Source organism: Aulonocara sp. 'chitande type north' Nkhata Bay, linkage group LG22 (assembly GCF_057382095.1).
Source record: "Aulonocara sp. 'chitande type north' Nkhata Bay isolate Kocher_YH1m ecotype deep benthic linkage group LG22, A_spYH_male_GT1.1, whole genome shotgun sequence".
In the NCBI taxonomy this organism is placed as follows: domain Eukaryota; kingdom Metazoa; phylum Chordata; class Actinopteri; order Cichliformes; family Cichlidae; genus Aulonocara; species Aulonocara sp. 'chitande type north' Nkhata Bay.
The window spans coordinates 2906790-2926622 of NC_141364.1; the positions used below are offsets into that span (position 1 = coordinate 2906790).

At 39.9% G+C, this 19833-nt stretch overlaps 1 protein-coding gene across 4 annotated transcripts in view; it reads left to right on the plus strand.

Moving 5' to 3' along the window:
* The window catches only part of LOC147303189 (C-type lectin domain family 12 member B-like), a 29752-nt gene extending 20821 nt beyond the window's left edge, over positions 1-8931 (plus strand). Inside the window, exons 3-8 of one of the 4 annotated variants that reach the window (XM_086279978.1) lie at positions 4276-4323; positions 4945-5013; positions 5157-5240; positions 5496-5635; positions 7970-8076; positions 8805-8931. In XM_086279978.1, the coding sequence (XP_086136104.1) occupies positions 4276-4323; positions 4945-5013; positions 5157-5240; positions 5496-5635; positions 7970-8076; positions 8805-8931 (575 nt within the window). Of the gene's footprint in view, positions 1-4275; positions 4324-4944; positions 5056-5135; positions 5249-5495; positions 5636-7969; positions 8077-8804 lie in introns of all 4 variants that reach the window. The other 3 variants (XM_086279977.1, XM_086279979.1, XM_086279980.1) reach the window with 3 other exon arrangements.
* Positions 8932-19833: the final 10902 nt, after the last annotated feature.

Below are 19833 nucleotides of genomic sequence, written 5' to 3' on the forward strand. Positions count from 1 at the left end.
CAATAACTATTAGGTAAAGTCTAAATTAATAATAGAATAACAGGATAGAATAAATCAGCATAAAATAAATAAACGCTAAGTAAAAGCTAAATTAAAAAGGTGGGTCTTGAGCCTGTTCTTAAAAACATGTACGTTCTCTGCGGCCCTGAGCTCCTCCGGCAGGCTGTTCCACAGACGAGGACCATACCACTGAAACGCTGCCTCTCCGTGAGTATGTGTCCTGACTTTAGGGACAATCAAAAGGCCAGTACCAGAGGACCTCAGGGTCCGCGAGGGTTCGTATGGTAAAAGCAGATCTGAGAGATAAGAAGGCCCGAGACCATTAAGACATTTAAAAACCAATAAAAGAACTTTAAAATCGATCCTGACACACACGGGGAGCCAGTGCAGCGATTCTAAAACCGGTGTAATGTGGGCCCGCCCTCTGGTCTTCGTCAGCACACGGGCTGCAGAGTTTTGCAAGAGTTGTAAAGTTGAAATATTCTTCTTAGGAAGACCAGAGAGCAGGGTAAGATTTGCAGCCACTTCAGAGGTTAGATAGCGCCTCCTCACAGTTCGCACCGAGGTCTCCCGCTGAATAAAACCGGTGATGTTAAAAAACACACAGTAGTGGTCAGAGACAGCCAAGTCAACAACAGAGGACACGCTGGTGGACAGCCCATGGGTGATGACCAGGTCCAGAGTGTGTCCTCTGTTGTGAGTCGGCTGCGTGACGTGCTGGTAAAATCCAAACAGTGAAGAATGTTTAAGAATTCTTTTGTTGCAGGGTCAGAAGGATTATCTATGTGCAGGTTAAAATCACCGGTTAAAATTATCATGTTATATTTTGAATGTATGTTTGTTAAAAATTCTGAGAATTCCTTGATAAAAGCAGCGCTGTCTTTAGGTGGTCTATAAACTGTGACAGATAAAACTGGAGGGCTGCTGAAAACAATAGCATGGAATTCAAAAGTGGTAAAATGATCAAATAAAATTTGTTTGGTGGTGAGTGTGTTGTTGGCTAAAGATGCAGTCCCACCACCTCTCTTACCACTTCTAATAGAAAAAGAGAAATTAAAATTTGGTGGGGAGGCCTCAGTGAGAACAACTGGTGCATCCGAGCCCAGCCATGTTTCAGTTAAAAATAAACAGGCAAGTTTATTATCTAAAATTAAATCATTAATAATAAAAGACTTGTTCGACAGAGAGCGTACATTTAAAAGTGCCATACTGATTGAGACTGGTGGATTTTTGACAATAGAGTTGAATGGATGTTGATATTTTTGAAGAGGCCGGAGGTTATTAATGTTTTTGGAGTTACTGGATTTATGATAATTCTGTTGCTCTCTGTTTGTGATTATGACGGGTACATCACCTAATATGCTTAATTGGCAGTAGGCTTTCGAGCCTATACAGCTTGGAGTAAGACAACATGCATGAAGAGGATGATGTGGACAAAATACTCATTTGCCTAATAATTCTGCACTCCCTGTACCCTGGACCCCAGAGAGTTAAACATTTTTTTAAAGTAACACAAAAGTTACTTCTGAAGTAATTAATTACTTTTAGAATCTAGTAACTCAGTTACTTTTTTGAAGAAGTAACTAGTTACTATAATTAATTACTTTTTCATAGGAACTTGCCCAACACTACACACTCCAAACACACAAAACGTGACAAATCTCTCACATCTCAAGACTCGCTGTCACTCTCTCTCTCTCTCTCTCTCTCTCTCTCTCTCTCTCTCTCTCTCTCTCCCCCCCCCCTCCATTTTATCTCGGCTGTAACATCTGATGATGTCAAATGAGGACACGAGGATGCGTGGCACATTACATGTTGCACAACGTATTCGTGAGTTTCATATCAGATAAGAAAAATATTTTCAGAAACCGCTCAGATGCACTTTTATCATTTTGTCCTATAAATTTGTTCCATCATGTGACTCGGCTGTCATATAAACACGTCTGTGTTCTTATTTAGTCACAGATCAGATCATCACATCTGTCAGGACAGAAAGACTAGCAGCAGTAAAAAGTACTGCAGAGGCTCAGGTTCATGTTCAGCCCAGGCTCTGTGCTGCAGCTCAGCCCCTCTCTCTCCACTTTCTTTACTGTTTCAATGGTCTCTGTCCAAAAAACAAGAACAAAGAAATATCTGTGAAAAAGTAGAGTTCATAAACTCAAACCATGAATGAATAAATAAATAAAATAAAATGCAAACATTTTATTTTGAAGGAAATTTAGTTTAATTTGTTGAATAAACCCAGAAAGTTGATTCTGTTTATCTGGACTTTGTGTTATCAGTTTTAATTCTAACTATGAACAAAATGTGGTTTAGCTTTTCCTGTCATGACGTCTGTACCTCCTGTTGAAAGCAGCTCACAGAGAGACAGAGACAGCGAAGCGACAGCAGCATCAGAATACAGAGGACCAACATTTACTTATGATTTACTGCAGAATCAGAATCAGCTTCACATAGAAAAGCTCCAGTTAACAGAGAAACACAGCGACTGAGTGACGGCTCTGCTGCACAGGAAACTGATACTGCTGAAAACTGAGCATCTTAAAATGTCTTCCATCATTGATGAGGATCCAGAGTTGAGCATGAATGTGAAATACAGCAAAGGAGGGGACAGAGGAGAGAGACTGGAGGGACTGGTCCTCCTCCATGAGAATGTGGACTCCTGCACAGACCGTCAGGTCCATGTTTCAACACAGGACGGAGGTAAGTATCAAATACTGAGGCATCAGGAATCAGGAGAGACTGTTTCCATCTTCTCAATAAAATATCAAACTAATACAGATCCATCAAAGCTTTTGGATCCAGAGACTCAGTTTATTCATGGTGTGGAGGAAAGTTCAAGCTTTGGTGAAGGTGTGCAGTCTCTGCTCTTATCATGGTTTATATGTTTCTATATTTTTTAATGTTTTCTGTTTATTTAGAGAATAAATGATAAAAAGTGTCTAGTTTAAAGTATCAGTGTGTTATTTTAGTAAGTGTAGAAACAAGCTGACAGAAAAGTGTTGGAGGAGTTATCTCACAGATCAGTGGTGAAGGCAGAAATATAAGAAACAAGGAAGTGTTGCTCGACACTGTGGAGCGAGTATAACCACAGAAACTACTCGAAGCACACTTGTCACAGCTAGTTTTAGCTGACAGGAAATCAGACCAATGAATAACAACTCTGTTTTCATTTCAGCAAATCATGGAGATATTGTTTTAATGACATAATATTCATGTTATAATAACCAACATTGTCCTCATGATCTGGTCTTTGTGTGAAACACGCTGATACACATTCGTCTGTTTCTGAGTCACATCAAAGCGTTTCTCTGTCAATCACAGTCTCTGTTCTCACATATGTAAAAGTCACCTGAAGACGAACATGTGACAAAGTCTCCTGTAAATATCAAAACTGCTGGAATGAACTTGTTCAGCTCATCATCAGGTCGGCTGCAGGTGGAAAGTCTTTCTGACGATAAACCAATAAAATACGCTTGAAAAATGGGAAACAAATTATGATTAAAACATGTTTAATAATTAAATTAACAAATTCTTTTCTCTCCATTTTGCCTTCGTAGAAATAAAAGCCCAGAAGAAGCTTCCAGCTGTGAAAAGAAGCCGTTTCAGAGCTGTTGAAGTGAAGCTGGTGGTTCTGTATCTGCTGATTCTGGCTGGAATCACAACATGCTGTGAGGAGTTTTATTATCATGCTCATGATACACTCCCATGTTAAAATGAGCACCTTTGCTGCAGTAAAAACATGTTTCCCTTCAGGACCAAATGAGTTTTGGTCTCTAAGGATAGTTTCCTCTTCATAAAAACTGCACGGTGGCATTTTAAATGGAATTCTCTGATCAATAATATGAGCTGCTGTGTGGTACAGCCTGACCAACACGTTGGTTTTGCTGACTGAGCTTCTAGTATTTCATGAGTCTGTTACTTAGCACTGATTAGCAGGTGTGTGTCTGTGTGCATGATTCCTGGCTCATATCTTGTGTGTGTTGTGGAGTGAATGTTCTTGTTGTTCCTTCAAACTCTTCACTCAACACGCTGATTCTGTGATTACATCAACAAAGCAGACAGGCAGCAGCATCTGCTGCAGACTGATGCAGGTGCAGCCACACTATGTTAGACAGTGGCCGTCTGTCATTGTGCGACTAGTTAGTTCACTTGGTGTATTAAGCAGGTAGCTAACAAGCTAATGTTAGCTCCATTCATCTCATTGGAAAATGAAAAACTTTATTTAAATCATTTTAAATTTTAAATCTTCGGTTTTGTTGCATTTCTAACCAGATATTTTGGTGAGTTTGGAAAAAGAGCAGCTGAAGGACGAGATGGAAGGTAAGAAACTATTAAAAACTGTCAGAGTTGGAGACGGATTTGAAAGGTAACTGATTTTACATTTTGAATCAGCTTCTTGTGTTAAGATAAAAAAAAAGAAACAAACCAAATGACAGCAGCTGACCTCCCAAACTAACATAAACAGGAGAAACTGTTCACAGTCAAGGGCAGCTCAGCCCTACAAACTCCTTCAGAGTAAAACAGGAAACACACAGTGAGAGCTGTACTTCCACAGGAAGTACCTGATCACATGGAAACACCTTTGATATGAGGAAGTGTTGATTCCCACAGCAGCTTGTCTGTTCTTTCAAAAACCTAAAGATAACATCTCTGACTACAGGTGTAGAAATGCTGTTTGACTCTTCACCTTCTTCCTCCACACTGAAGCACAATTATTCTGAATCTTGTCAGTGGTTTTTGTTCACAGTTGATACGTATTTAGCTCATCAGATTTCCTGTAGTTCTAACACCTCCACCCACAGGACATGTTAAAGAACAATGGCTGCAAGTTTCTGACTCTTATTGATATTTGACAAAGCAGAGGAAGAAGATTATTTCTGTTCAACGTTTCACTCATTTTATTTTATTTTATTTTATTTTGCTTTCACTGAAATATTTCAGATGCTTTGAACAAGAGTGAAAACAAAAGACTTCATGCTAAATGTGACAAACTGAACCACGTTTACAATGACACCAAAAAGAATCACACTGAGCTGCAGGATGAACTTCAAGGTAAGCAAACACCAAGTTCTTATATCACAGATATATTTGTAGAACATTTTAACTTAATTTGAATCTTTTTTCTTCTAAAGACACAAAAACCAGCCTGACTCAGTTACAGAGCCGTTATGATGAACTGAGTGAAAACCACAGTCAGCTACAGGAAGAAGTGAAGAAGCTGAAGGAGAAGATAGAAGGTAATAAAGTTTGAATAACTGATAGAAAACATCAGTGTTACACAGTGATAACCTGATTGTGTCTTTGTTTTGAATCCTACATGTTTGATGCTGTGTAACAGTTTCTCTGTATAAATGTAAGTTTCAGTTCATTATGAATAAGAGAGAAAACCTGAGTTTAAATGAAGCATTTACAGGGAAAATGACAGGAACCAAAGATTCATGTGATACAACAGGACACAAAGTCTGACTTTAAAACATGTGTTTGACTTTAAGAGAAGTGTCCTGATCGATGGATGAGATTTGGAAGCAGCTGTTACTTTAAATCCACTGAGAGGAAAACTTGGTCTGAGAGTCAAAACCACTGTAAGACCAGAGGAGCTGATCTGGTGGTGATAAACAGCAAAGAGGAACAGGTGGGTGTGTTTGTTCATGTCTGTGTGATCTTTGATGGAGCTGACAGTGAGTTACAAAGTTCTTCATACTGTGAATTAAAGCCACACATTGATGATAAGTATACATGTGCAAACATACAGACACATAAACAAAGCAGCACATTCATTCCATCAGAAACACAACAGTTAGAAACTATGGAGGAAAATAAAGGGGAAAAGATTGAGGGAGAGCTAACCTGTAAAAATGAGTTTCAGCCGTTGACAGTCAGCTGACCTGATAGTCTGAGGAAGGCTGTTCCACAGTTTGGCTGCAACAAGCTCAAAAGCACGATGGCCTCTGGTGTTCAAATCAGAGCGAGGGACAGTTGGGAGACGCTGATTAGATGATCAGAGAGGCCGGCTGCAGTGATAAGGTCCAAGAAGCTCTGCTATATAAGCAGGGGCCTGTTCATGCACAGCTTTATATGTTCATAACAGGATTTAAAAGAGGATTCTGAAGTTCACTGTAAGCCAGTGAAGAGAAGCAAGAATAGGTGAGATATGAGACTGCAGGCCAGGTTTTGTTTGCAGCCTTGCTGCTGAGTTCTGCACTAACTGCAGACCAACTATGGAGGACTGAGAAATGCAGGTGAAAAGTGAATTACAATAATCAGGCAGGAGAAAGTATGAACTCAAAGTTCCAGATGATTGAATCACAGTAAAGATTTGATCTTTGCAATATTTCTGAGCTAAAGGAAACAAGACTGGCTGACCTTTGACATGTGAGGCTCAAAATGCAGCTGTTGGTTCAAAATGATCTTTAACAGGTGATTGGATGTTACTGGTGAGGGGGACGATGTACTGACTGACCTCCTCAGAGAAACTGAGCCAAACAGCACAACTTCAGTTTGAGATGAAGGAAGTTTAAATCCATGAAATGATGACAGAGAAGCATTCACTGAGGCAGGAGAGGCTCGACAGAAAAGCATTAGTGTGTGTGTCATCTGCACAGCAGTGCTAGGAGATCCCATTAAAACCATTAAGCAGATGTCACAGGGGCAGCATTTATAAAGAGAACAGAACTGGTCCAAGGACTGAGGCATGTGGGACTCAGATGAGGACACACGTTGATTAATATGAAGTATCTGTTTGATAAGTATGAAGAAAACCATGTGAGAGCAGCACCAGTGAGGCCAGTTTGTAGTGTGTTAATAAGAGGAGCACCATCAACAGTATGAAGGCTGCAGAGAAGTCAAGCAGGACTCAAATGGAGTCTTTATCCCAGCGCAGAAGAATCTGGTTAGTAACTTTCATGAAAGCTGTTTCAGTGCTGTGGTTTGTCTGGAACCAGGTTGGAATTGATCAAAGATCTGAAGGAGCTGACGAGCAACTTGATTTAAAACAGTGGGATGTAAGGAGGGTTGATCCCACTCACAAAGACTCTGGCTGTTTGAAAGTCAGCTGAAATGAAAGGGACTGGTTTCTAATAGAGAGAAGTCAGGGGGAGATGGCAGCAGGAAGGAGTTTGAACTCCAACAACAGAACTGGAGGAGAGACTTGGGGCGGTTGAAGAGGTACAGACTTGAACTCTGACCTGATACTGTTGATGTTGCCAGTGAAGAAATCGAAAAATGTCCACAGTCATTAGAAGACATGGGAGTGACAGCAGTTTGTCTCTGGGAAGACAACACTGACTGTAAGCCTGTCAAAGATGATACATCTGTGGTTGGATAGTAGGTCAGACATGTGGAAGGTCAGCGTTATGTGTGGGGCCGACAACATGATGCACTACATGAAATGATGCTGCAGTGTTCATCAATTGTGTGGCAGTGTTGTTAGAGGGATCATCAATAAGTAAATTAGAGTCATCTACTAAAATGACTTTATGAACAATAACCGATGAGAGAAGATTAGAGAATCCATTCAGGAAATGATTGCAGGATTTGGGAGGTGGATCGATTACAATACAGCAAACTGGAGATTCACATTGAATTATGAAGGAGAGGAATTCAAAGCAGTTAAAGAACCAGGATTAAATGGGAACCAGTTCAGATGATCCTTAGAAACCAAGTCAACACAAAACATTGAAATAACAGAAATGTTATAAAATGAGAGAAATCCTCATAATCCAGATTATTTTTCTGATTCAATCCAACTGAATCAAATGATTTGTTAACACTGATTCCACTGCAACACTGACTGAGCTACAGGAGGAGCTGATATTCATCGATTCTTTGGCTCTTTCTGATTTCTGCACAATGGAAGAAAAGTTTCATCACAGTTATTCTTCCTTCAGACATGTTCACAAGATGATGTCACTACAACAGAAGTGCTGAATTATGACTGGAGACAATATTTGTGTCTCTTCTCAAACAGGAATTTGTCAGTAATTTCAGAGGATACTATTGGATTGGTCTGAGATCCAACCAGACATCAGGAGGATATAAATGGGAATGGGTGGACGGATCAGCGCTGACAGAAACGTGAGACATTAGTTTGTTTCTATTCCAGAGTTATTATTTAGAAGTGAAACACTGATGTTTTGGAAGATAGATCAGCAATACATGAGCTGAGCTATTTTCCAACAGCCCCACAAACTGAATGTAAAGAAAAGCAGAAATCCTCCTTTGAATGAACAGCTGTGCTTGAACTCTCTTCATCTGCAGTCTGTGATGACGTTCAGTTACAACAAGTCAGTTTGAAGGAATCAGGATTGAAACATGTTCAAAGCAGCGACCGACACATTTCACTTTGTTCAATTTGTCTTCATGTTTTTGTGCTGTAATGTTTCTTTTCTCACAGAACAAAAAGTGTTTCAGAGAATTCCTGTCTCTTCTTCTTTGGTGTTTGTAAAACTTCAGAACATATGAAGGAAGAAGCTTCAGTAAATATGACCTGATAGACACACATTTCAAAGTGATGTCTGTAAACAGCTGACAAAACAGTTTCAAACAGCAGAAAGTCAGCTCTGACTTCTTTTTATTCTCCATTTTTACAGCAGGAAGATTTCATATTCATCAAAGCTTGAAAGCTGTTTTAGTGTGCATGATGATTCTCAGAGAAAAGTCTAAAGGAGGGAAAGTGGGCGAGAAACCTGGGAAAGAAATACAGCAAATATTGGAAATATTCCAAAAGAGACGCATATTTATATGAATGTGACAATAGTTATGAGTTTAGTCCAGTTTCATATCAGATTTGATCTCTCTGACAGGTTCTGGGCAACAGGATGGTCAGATCCTTATTCTGGTTACTATGGAGTCTACTGTGACTATTATGGGAGATGGAGACAGTCCATCTCCCATAATTCTGATTCAATGACCTTCATCTGTGAGAAATGAGTTTGGTGCTTTGATGTAAATGTTTGAATAATCCAACCAAAGACACCTCACTATGAAATGTCCTGCATGAGCCTCAGACTCAGCTTACAGTCTTTACTTGTTCATTCTGCATCATATATTGATTACATATATTGTCCCTCTGTGCTCTGTGCTGTACAGTAAGGTTGGAAGTCATCCACACAAAACCTTGAAGTACTTCATTACTCTGTAGTTCCAGCAAATTGTTCTAATAAAAGTCAAAGTGCAGCTTGTCTTTACTTTGCTTTACTTGGTTTAGTCATCAGCCTGTTGGTCCTAAAACTTCAGTAAATGTCTTGTTTGTAAAAGTTCAGCAAAAAATATGTTTGATTAATAAGAATTTTAAAGGTTCTGATCAGCTGGAACATCAGAAGGACATTTTTAAACCTCTGTGTATGTGAAAGTGACAGAAAGACATTAAATGTTAATTGTGTTATGTGAGTCATATATATTTAGTTTTGCATTTTATATGGAAGTTGTATTTTGATTTGAAAAACAAATATTTCATATAAAGCTTTAAGTGTTGATGACTTTAATTACAGATAAAATAACTTACTCAGTAACTTATTGGTTGAATTGTAAACGAGAGAAAACGGCTTCAGAGCTCTAAGTGTCGCTATATTAAAGGTTCAACATTTAACTTGGAGACACTTTGAAATATTTCAAAACATCAACAGAATATAAAGAAAACATCTCTGACGTCATGTTCAACACATCTACATATGAACTGAAGTTAGCATCCAGCTGATGTCAGCCTGTACTCTCATGTAATACCACTTTGTACCACAAGAGGCTGCAGTGAGCCAGCATAGTCTGCACTGAGCTCACATTTGTATAGTTGTTGTTGCACTACAGCATTAGGTCAGACCACAAGTGTGTTGTTCTTTTACAATAAACAGCAACAATCAAAAAGTGTGTTTGGATTGACAACAACTGTGATGACACATTATAACCTGTTATTAAAGTTCTGCCCCTGCTTTGATCAAATGTGGGTTACTGCTGGTTAGTTAGTGTGACTTCATACAAACCTGTGTGTTACACCAGTGGAAGAAGCTTTTCCTTCATCAGTCTTCTTGTTTCTTACTATAGGGCTGAACAGCTACACTAACACTCTCTGGCTCTATGCTGCCCCCCTGTGGTCACAGTTGTAGTCAGTGTTGGTATGAAACGTTTGAAAGCTTCAGCACCACAGACAGCTGCAGGCAGCTCCACCCTGTCTGTACCATGTCTTTCTTAAACAGAAATAAGACAAAATAGAAACAGTAGAAGAAAATATAAAAGGCCAATTCAAATATAAAATAGACACAGCGGTCTGCAGCATCAGCAGAAGTGATACAAACAGGTGCTGAGATGCAGTGAACATAGAGCAGCATTATTATTTTCAGACTCGTGGATGGGAAATAATACATACAAATACATATTTAGATATTTCTTTTACTGCATGTTGACTGTTTATATGAAATATATTTATATAAATCACAAAATAAATAGCTGGTGTCTAATATGTGTTTTCAGTGCCTAAAGTGGAAACTGGTGAGGAAAATGTACTCAAAACAAGGCTTTACTTGCACAGTCTCCCCATCAGTTTATCAACAGACGTCTCAAATAACAGAAAAAATTGACATACAAACATGGGGGGATCAGACTGAAAGACCACGCTGCATTTTAGATGAAGCTGCTGTCCCAAATACTTCCATGTTAGAACTTTGAATCTTTAGATATTTCAGGGTATTTCAATCGTTTCCCACATTTCTGAACACATTTAGAATAACGACCACAGCACGTCTTATATTTTCAGTGACCAATCTAAAGTCTGCAAACATTTTCATGCACCAGCACATCACAGAGCACAGATGATATCATCACATCTGTCAGGACAGAAACACTAGCAGCAGTAAAAAGTACTGCAGAGTCTCAGGTTTGTGTTCAGCCCAGGCTCTGTGCTGCAGCTCAGCCCCTCTCTCCCCACTTTCTGTACTGTTTCAATGGTCTCTGTCCAAAAACAACACTGAAGAAATAACTATGGGAGTAGTAGAGTTCATAAACTCAAATCATGTATGAATAAATAAAAATATAACATTAATACATGCTGTATAATTTGTTAAATAAACTTTGGACAAACCCAGAAAGTTGATTCTGTTTCTCTGCATGTCGTGTTTTGTTTTAATTGTAATCATGAAATATAAAAGTGGTGCAGGGGTTTTGGTTTTTCAGGCCTAGTTTGGACACCACAGTCCTGCAGACGAGGACTCAAAATTTTATTACAGACACAACAGTGCAGGTCCAAACATACCTGAGTGAACCAAACAGTGGAAGACTGAAGAATCCCCACGAGTACTGGGCAGGACTGAAAATGTTCATCCCAACTTGTATAAACTTGCTGTTGCTTCTTCGGCTACACCTGCTTCATCTGTGAGCTGTGAAAGGGTTTTTTCTAAATCAGGTGAAATCATCTCAAAAAAAGAGAAACTGACTGAAGCAAAACACAGTGGAAAAGATTTTATTCAATAAAAATAAAAGGTTATTATGATATAAAAATAAATTACATGTTGTATCATAAAGATCATAAAGACAGATTAAGATTATATTTGGAATTTATGTACTGCCATCACAAACATTATTCACTAATTCTATTCTTTCTATTCTATTTATTCTATTCTATTCTATTCGTTCTATTCAAAGCTTCACACCAAAGTTATGTCATTATAATGTCTTTGCCTGTTTTACATTTATTGTCCACTTGATGGCACAGTAGAGCAAGTGACACGTCATGAAGCGTCGGCTCATAAGTGGCCAGTTGGATGGAAAGCTTCAGTGCTTCATGAAGCTTCATCTTGGCACCACTAACAAAACCTCAGGCAACACATTAAACTAGAAACTAAGAAACTGGGAAACAACTGGGAGGACACAGAACCCATGAAATTCACAGGAACACAGCTTGATGGGACAACATGACAGAGACCAGAGGGAGACAGACAATATTTACTCAGGAGGAGATTAGTGCAGAGTGGACACACCTGGGGAACACAGCTGAACAGAATCTGACTGATGAGACATGAACACCAATATAACGCACACAAAATGGGAGATTATCAAAGTAAAACAGGAAGTAACAAAAACACACTGAGACTCAGATGGCAATATGTGAACTTGACACTTTAACTGTGGATAAACAGACATGAGGACATGACAGACTGAGGAGACAAAAAAAATAAAATCAGGAACTAGAAAATAATTATCCAAAAGAAAAACTCAAAAACTGGGTCATAGACCCAGGACTGTGACAGCATCAGTGTGCAAGCACAGTGAACACAGAGCAGTAACTGTTAGTAAAGCACAGCTGTGACTCAGCTGTCTGAGCAGAAAGGTGAAGGAAGAGGCATCAGAGTGTAAGAGGACATGCACATCTACGACAGTACAGACGATATCAGAGACAATCAAAGAGATTTTCAGTCACAGGAAGAAAATGATGAAAATGTTTAACTCTCGTCTGGTGTTCATATTTTTGTTACTCAGCCAGTGTTGACAGGTCTGGTGGCCCCACCCCCATTATTGTCATATTAAATCAATACATTCATAAATAATCAAAACGCTCCTTTTACATCCTCACATCATTTGTATAAAAGCAGTTTGATCAAAGGTGGGTTACTGCTGGTTAGTTAGTGTGACTTCATACAAACCTGTGTGTTTTCCTTCATCAGTCTTCTTGTTTCTTACTATAGGGCTGAACAGCTACACTAACACTCTCTGGCTCTATGCTGCCCCCTGTGGTGACATTTCATGATGATATAAAATATTAATATTAAACAAAAAGTTTGCAAATGCACATATTTAAACACATTGAACTATGGAAGTTATATTTATATTTAGAGGCCTAAACATCTAAAAATGGTTTCATATTATTTTTAGTCACAAAATGTTTCAGCTTCACTTCTATTTGACATCCAGTCTAAGACATAACTGTCAGGTCGAGGTGTGGAAGAGAGGGAAGGACTCGAACGCAGGACTCAGAATAAAAAGAAGTCTTTAACATCCAGATATATAATGAACAAGAGCGAGCTGGAGCTCACAGAGGGACATACAGGGAACATAACAGATGTCTCAAAGAGACAGCACTTTATACACAAACAGCTGATTGGAAAACAGGACACAGTTTTGGGGGGGAGCTCCCAATTCTTACTAAAGAGTTCAGTGCATTAGTGATGGATCTATTAAGGTGGGATAACGTTTTTACAACAGCTCTCACAAATCTTTTCCAATATGGTTTCAAATCTATCAGGACTGTCAAGAGCAGCTTTGTGATAAAAACAAATATCTGTGATGGAGAGGTAATCAAAGAGTGTCATGCTAAAATGCTCTGGGAAAAAAGAATCCTTTGGGAATGTGCTCTTCACCAGGTGAACTGTGACAACATGAATCAGGATTACTGAGGGAAATCTGGAGTTAGTTTATTAGGGTTGAAAATTGAAGGCAGCTGTTTTAATTATTTTATTATACACAATGCAAATGTGCTCATATGAGTTGGCACTCTGTCTTTCGAAGGTCGAAAGCTTAGAGACACAGAGTGCACGGGGACTTTGCAGCAACGCTTACATACACATGAAAATGGTTTTCTGTAAGTCTCTGGGTGTCATGGTCCTGGTCGTTGACCCAGCGTTTTGTGTTCATTTTGGTGTCATCTTATGTGTTGTGTTCATTCTTATTTTGTATTAGTTCTTAGGGTTTGGTTCGTGTGGTTAGTGCTTTAGTGTTCTCCCTCCTGTGCTCTGTTTGTGTCCCTGAGCTTGTCTTTGTGAATTTCCTGTTTTACTTTGAAGGTCTGTCTGTTATCACTGTGTCAGCTTGTGTCTTCCTGTCGTCTTGTGAATTAGGTTCAGCTGTGCTCCCCTCCTGTGTGTCATTACCTGATTACCTTGTGTTTGTATATATAGTGTGTGCCTGCCTGTGTTCCTCATCGGTTCGTCTGTGTTACTCTGTTGTTCTGCAGCTTTCTGCTCCACAGCCTGCTCTTTGTTCCCAGCTCACCTCCTTATGTGTTTCCCTGATTGTGACCTTGTGAGTTACAGTTTTGTGTTTTGTTATTTTTAGTTCTCCCCAGTTCAGGGTTTTGTTCAGTTCCGCCCTCACTTTTGTTACTGAGCACTGTAAATAAACCTCACTCGCATCTCCACCACTGTCTGCAACTCGGGTCCCCATTCACGCCACCACACGATAGCTGCACCAGCTGTGACACTGGGTCAGAGAGTCCAAACTAGGTATCCTGAACCAGACCTTAGAATCAGTAGAAGAACAATAAATAACAACATTAGATAACCAAGGCTACGCAGGGTGTGTTTTTGTGTCCTTGTGTCTCTGATTCCAGGAAAAGAAGCAGATAGGAGGTCGAGGGAGCAGCAGACGTGGAGTGAATGAGGAGTTGTAGCAGACTGCCACGCCGCTTCTGGAAGAACATAGTCATAATAATACATGTTCTTCTTGTAGTATAAAACTGTACGGCCCGCTCTGAGGGTCATCTTTGGTGTGAGGCTGACTCTGGCATCACATCACAGTCCAGTGCTGTAAAATTGGAATTTCAAATACCAAAGCAAATGAAATCTTTTTAATAGACAGATATTTTCTCCTGAAATTCCTTCTGACATTTTGAACACGACAAGCTTCAGTTGAAAAACAGAGTGACTGCATCTCTATTTTGGTGGTGTCTAAGACCTGAAGACACACGCAGTAAGTGGACAAGCTCACTGTGGCCGGTTGGGAGAAGCTGGAACTAAATCCTATAAAACACATTTCCCTCAGTCGGGCTCAACAGCAGAGCAGCTCAGTCAGAAACATTTCATGTGTGTGCTGGAAAATAAAGTGTGTGACCTGAAGAGGCTGTGGTGGCCAGTCTGTGCTGAGAGAAACACACCAGTGACACAGGGCCCGACCTCATATTTCCTGTGACACTCATGTGCTTCTACGTACTTATGATGTGTACAGAGTCATGAAACCAGGAAGACTCATGAAAAAGGCATTATGTGCCGATTATTGCTGCTGACTTATATTTATAAATAACTTTTTAGCTTCTTTTTTTATTTTAAACAAACTCTCAGTAAAAAGTTTGCTAACCACAATGCAAAGCAGAAATGAAGTTGGCCCCTCTGTTGGTGGTTTGGTCTGCTGCTACTTCCTGTTTGATGTCTATTAAAAGCCGCCCGACTCAGAAACAAACCAGACAGACACTGAAGTCTCGTCAAACACTCTCACCCACCAAGATGTCCGCAGAAATTCAAGCTGCAGCAGATTTTCGAGTGAAATACAGCAGAAGGACCCACAGTGATGGACGACAGAGAGAGTACAGATGATAGACGATGGAGAGCAGCATCCTGATGTTGGGATACAAGAAGCTGGTAAGTAGGAAGCAACAAACATTTCAAAAGTTTACAATGAAGGAGGGAAGTGCTGCATGACTCTAATGGCTTATCCAGCAGGAGCTCTTCGGTGGTGCAACAGAAGTTTAAAAACAAACTTGCTAGAAACTGTGTGGAGCACAAATAACCTCAGAAAACAAGTTGATGTACATTTTTCAGAGCCAATTATAATATTAGGTTTTTTTTAGGCTTCAGTGACACAGGCCTAGACACAAGTTAGTAACCCATTGGTGGCCTTCGTACACTATTGCTGGTAGATTGGTCTTGCAACGTTTGTGTGGAAGTGATCAAGTGTGTTGCATCGAGTGCGATGCAAACTAGAAACAGAGAACATTTACCTCCAGGGTTAAAGTTGCTAAAGCCAGTTTGTACAAAAGGTTCAACTTTTACTTTGAAGGTAAATGTTAAAGAAGAATCTTCATACACAAAAGTGAATTATGGAGTTCCACAGGGTTCAGTGTTAGGACCAGTTTTGTTTACATTATACATGCTTCTGTTAGGCAGTATCATCATAAGGCATAGCAGACATTACCACTGCTGTGCAGATGATACCCACCTTCATCTGTCTATCAAGCCACACACCAATGAGTTAAACTGGCCATCATTAAGTGGTCTCTATGCCTGCTTGGCTGGGACCTAACATCTCAAAATAAGTCTTCCTGTGAGCAAATTATGAAGATTATTCATAATTATCATTATTAATATTGTCCTTTGCTTTAAAAGAGGTTTGTCAGACACTGTTGAAGAATCAATACATGTGGGAATAAACTAAAGATATGATTTTGCACCAAATTATATCAACCATGTTTTCCTCCAGTAGAACATTTTACCTGATTTCCTGTAATTCTCAAATATACAAGATCAACTTGTTGGAAATGTCATTATTACTACAAGGCAGATCCATTTAATTAAGGCATGCACCAGTATTAAAAATCTCAATTAAAAAGAAATCAGTAATATTATTATATAAAAAAGTTGGGTTTTTTCCCTTTAGGTGTTGACACTCAGAAGAAGCTTCCAGCTGGGAAACGAAGCAGTTTCAGAGGTTTTGAAGTGAACCTGGGAGTGCTGTATCTGCTGATTCTGGCTGCAATCACGACACGCTGTGAGAAATTTTATTACCATGTTGTGTTATCTCTCCAAAACCCCATGTACTTAGAGACTGTGTCTGCACCCAAACCAACAAAAAACAAATGAAGAATGTGGATTATTAAACATTAGGTGTCTCTCTTCCAAATCTCTGTGAGTACATGAATTAATAATTGATCATCAAAACTGTCTTACTCTGGCTTACAGAAACATGTTTACAGCAGGATGATTATATTAGTTTCAATGAATCAACACCTCCAAGTTATACTAATTGTTAGAATTCTCTACCCTTAGGCAGGATCGTGAGAAGACATAGCATACAGTTTCACTGCTATGCAGATGACACCCAATTCTATCTGTCCATGAAGCCAGATAACACACACCAATTAGTTAAACTGCAGGAATCTCTTAAAGACAGAGACTTAGACTATGAACAGAACACACAGCTGGGTATGAGGGAGATCGCAACGCAGGACAGAGGGAGATGCAGCCATAAATACACACAAGGGCAAACATAAAGACTGCTAATGAACCTAAAACATAAACCATAATACAAAAATGACACCAAAACACAAGAACTCAAAAACACTGGGTCACAATGACCCAAACCATGACATGTTTTTCTTACAGGCTTTTGACAGCATGGCTCTCTGTTGTTGAGTAAATGTTCGATGGTTGCTTCAGACCACTCATAGTTCTTTGATTATATTAACAAACGTGACAGGAAACTGAAGGTAACAAGATATTTTACCATTTCTGCTTTTAGCATATTTGCATTGGGATCTTTTTTTTACCCACCCAGTTCAAGTGCATAGTTATAGCTGAAGTGGCTGCTATATGACAAACATGTTATAGTGAGACAAAAACATAACATTTAGATTGGACCCCATAACAGTGGCAGGCAGCCTGCATGCTTCTACCAGTGGTTGGACCGGATCTGCCCACAGTTTTTCCTATCTTTGGAAGGCTGACACTCCACTGTTTTCCTCAGCTGTCAATGAGTGATAAACATCAATCTTTATTTACTCTGGAAAGTGTCATAAAACTTTGTGAAAGGAGTCAGGGAAGCTCAGCCATACTGAGGTTTGAAGATAGGTTGAAATGTTGGTGTCATGGTCCTGGGCCATGTGGGCCCAGTATTCTTAGTTCCTTGTATTTTTGTATTTCGTTCCTTATTTAGGCCATGTTTTCTGAGTTGCCCTGTTGTGTTGTTCCCTAAGTGTTTTCCCTTCATGGCTTTTACCCCCTGTGTGCCCCTCTGTGTATCTGTGAGCCCTCGTCTCTCCTTATGTTTTATTCCATGTTTCCCCTGCCCTTTATGTCTAAGTTCTCCCCGTGCTCTCTCTCCCCCCTGTGTGCCCTCTATGTATTTATGAGCCCTCGTCTCCCTTTGTGGTTGTTTCATGTTTCCCCAGCCCGTTATGTCTGTGTTTTCCCCGTGCTCTCTCTCCTCCTGTCTGAACCTCTGTGCCTGTACATGTCATGTTCAGTTCACCCCGCCCTGTCTCGTTATGATTATCAGTGTCACCTGTGTTCCCCGTGTGTGCCCACTTTCCTCGTTTACCCTCTGTGTATTTCTGTCTGAGTCTCCCTCTGTTCGGCGTCGCGTTCTCCCTCATGTTGTGTGTAATTCTCCCCGTGGTTCGGTTCCTTGTACAGCTCATGCTTTAGTTTTCCCAGTTTTAGGTTATTTTGTATTACTTCTCGTGGCCAGCAATAAAGCTGTGTTTTTTGAGTTTATCCCCGTGTCTGTGAGTCTGCATCTTGGGTCCTTCTCCTGCCTGCCACACAGCAAACCATGACAGTTGGTAGTTGAAGTCAAAGTAAACTTTAATATCTCTGCTATATAAAGTTCAGTTTAAAGAGAGACGAGACAACGAGGCTCCAGTTCCATACAGTGCAAGAGAAAACAATAAATCTAGGAAGAATAAGAATAATAATAAGAATAAATATATATATACTTTGAGACTGAGGTAAGGGGAGCAAATAGACACATATACTAGTGTATATTTACTTTACTTTAGTGTATAGTGCTGTGTTTTTGCCACTGTTAACCATGGTTAGCCTCCGTTAGCTGCTGTTAGCTTTGGTTGGCCTTTGTTAACTGCTGTTAGCCGTGGTTAGCCTCTGTTTGCTGTTCTTAGCTGTGGTTAGCCTCTGTTAGCTGCGGTTAGCCGTGGTTAGCCTCTGTTTGCTGTTCTTAGCTGTGGTTAGCCTCTGTTAGCTGCTTTTAGCCTTTGTTAGCTGCTGTTCACTATTGTTAATCAAACTTTCTTTGAAGTGGCAGTAACTTTGTTGGGCTTTAACGTTGAGTGAATAAAGCCTCCTATTATGTGAGAATGAAATCAAACTATTTACCAAAGTGTAAGTGTGATTTTTAGAACACTTGAGCCTAACATCTGCTGGTATAATAATAGCTTATACCATGCTGTTGTTATGTTTGCTGTCCTTCTCTTGTTCCTTTGCGATGAGTGGGTTGCATGTCTAATCTGCTGACAATAAGTAATTGTTACAATATCAAGAAAAAATAAGTATGTCTATGCACGTTTCATGTGTTAGACTCCTGACTTCAGCTCAGGAGATGAGGGATGAAGTGAGGATGAGGAGGAGCATTTTATTAAGATTCTGTTCAGGTTTTCACTTCTTCTTCTTCTTTCGGTGTTATTCCGAGCGAGCCCCTCCAAGATGTGATCCAGTTTGTGCTCAGAGGTCTTATTCTGAGTATTCACGGCAGCCGTAAGCTTCTCCAAGATCTTATCCGTGCTGCACTCAATGAGCCCATTTTGAGAAACTCAGGCCTCGTCCCATCATTTCAATCCCAGCGGGCAGCCTTGTGGGGGTTTGAACAGCCGGTTCCGCTTTTTTAATTCTTCGATAAGTCAGGGCCAAGCCAGCTCCGATCAGCAAGGACCCTGTTATCATGGTTCCGAATAGGTCGATATCTTCAGCACTCAGGCTCACCCGAGCCCAGACTTCTCGTTGAGAAAAGGGTGTCAATTGCATTCAGGGACCAGTTGATCAAATCCATAATTCCTCTTTTACGTTTTAGAGAACAGACTGTGAGAGAATGTTCCAGGGAAAGTAATACAAAAAACACGAGACTAGAGAAGGACATAAGAGGCTAAGCAGGGAAGCTAAGGGAGAGGAGGAGGAGGGGAGGAGAAAAGTGCGACCTCCTTCGTCAAGAGCAAGTGTTAAAACTTAACATGTTTTTCTATCAGGCAAAAGAAAAAGGTGTTGCTGACAAAGAGACATTTCCTGCTTTGTGCACACTGTGAGCATGAGGTGTGAATGTGGTTGTGGTTTGTTTCACCATGAGCTCACCTTTAGTTGAACAAAGAAAAATTTATTTATTCTTGTTTCATGCAAAATGTTTTCACACTTTTCT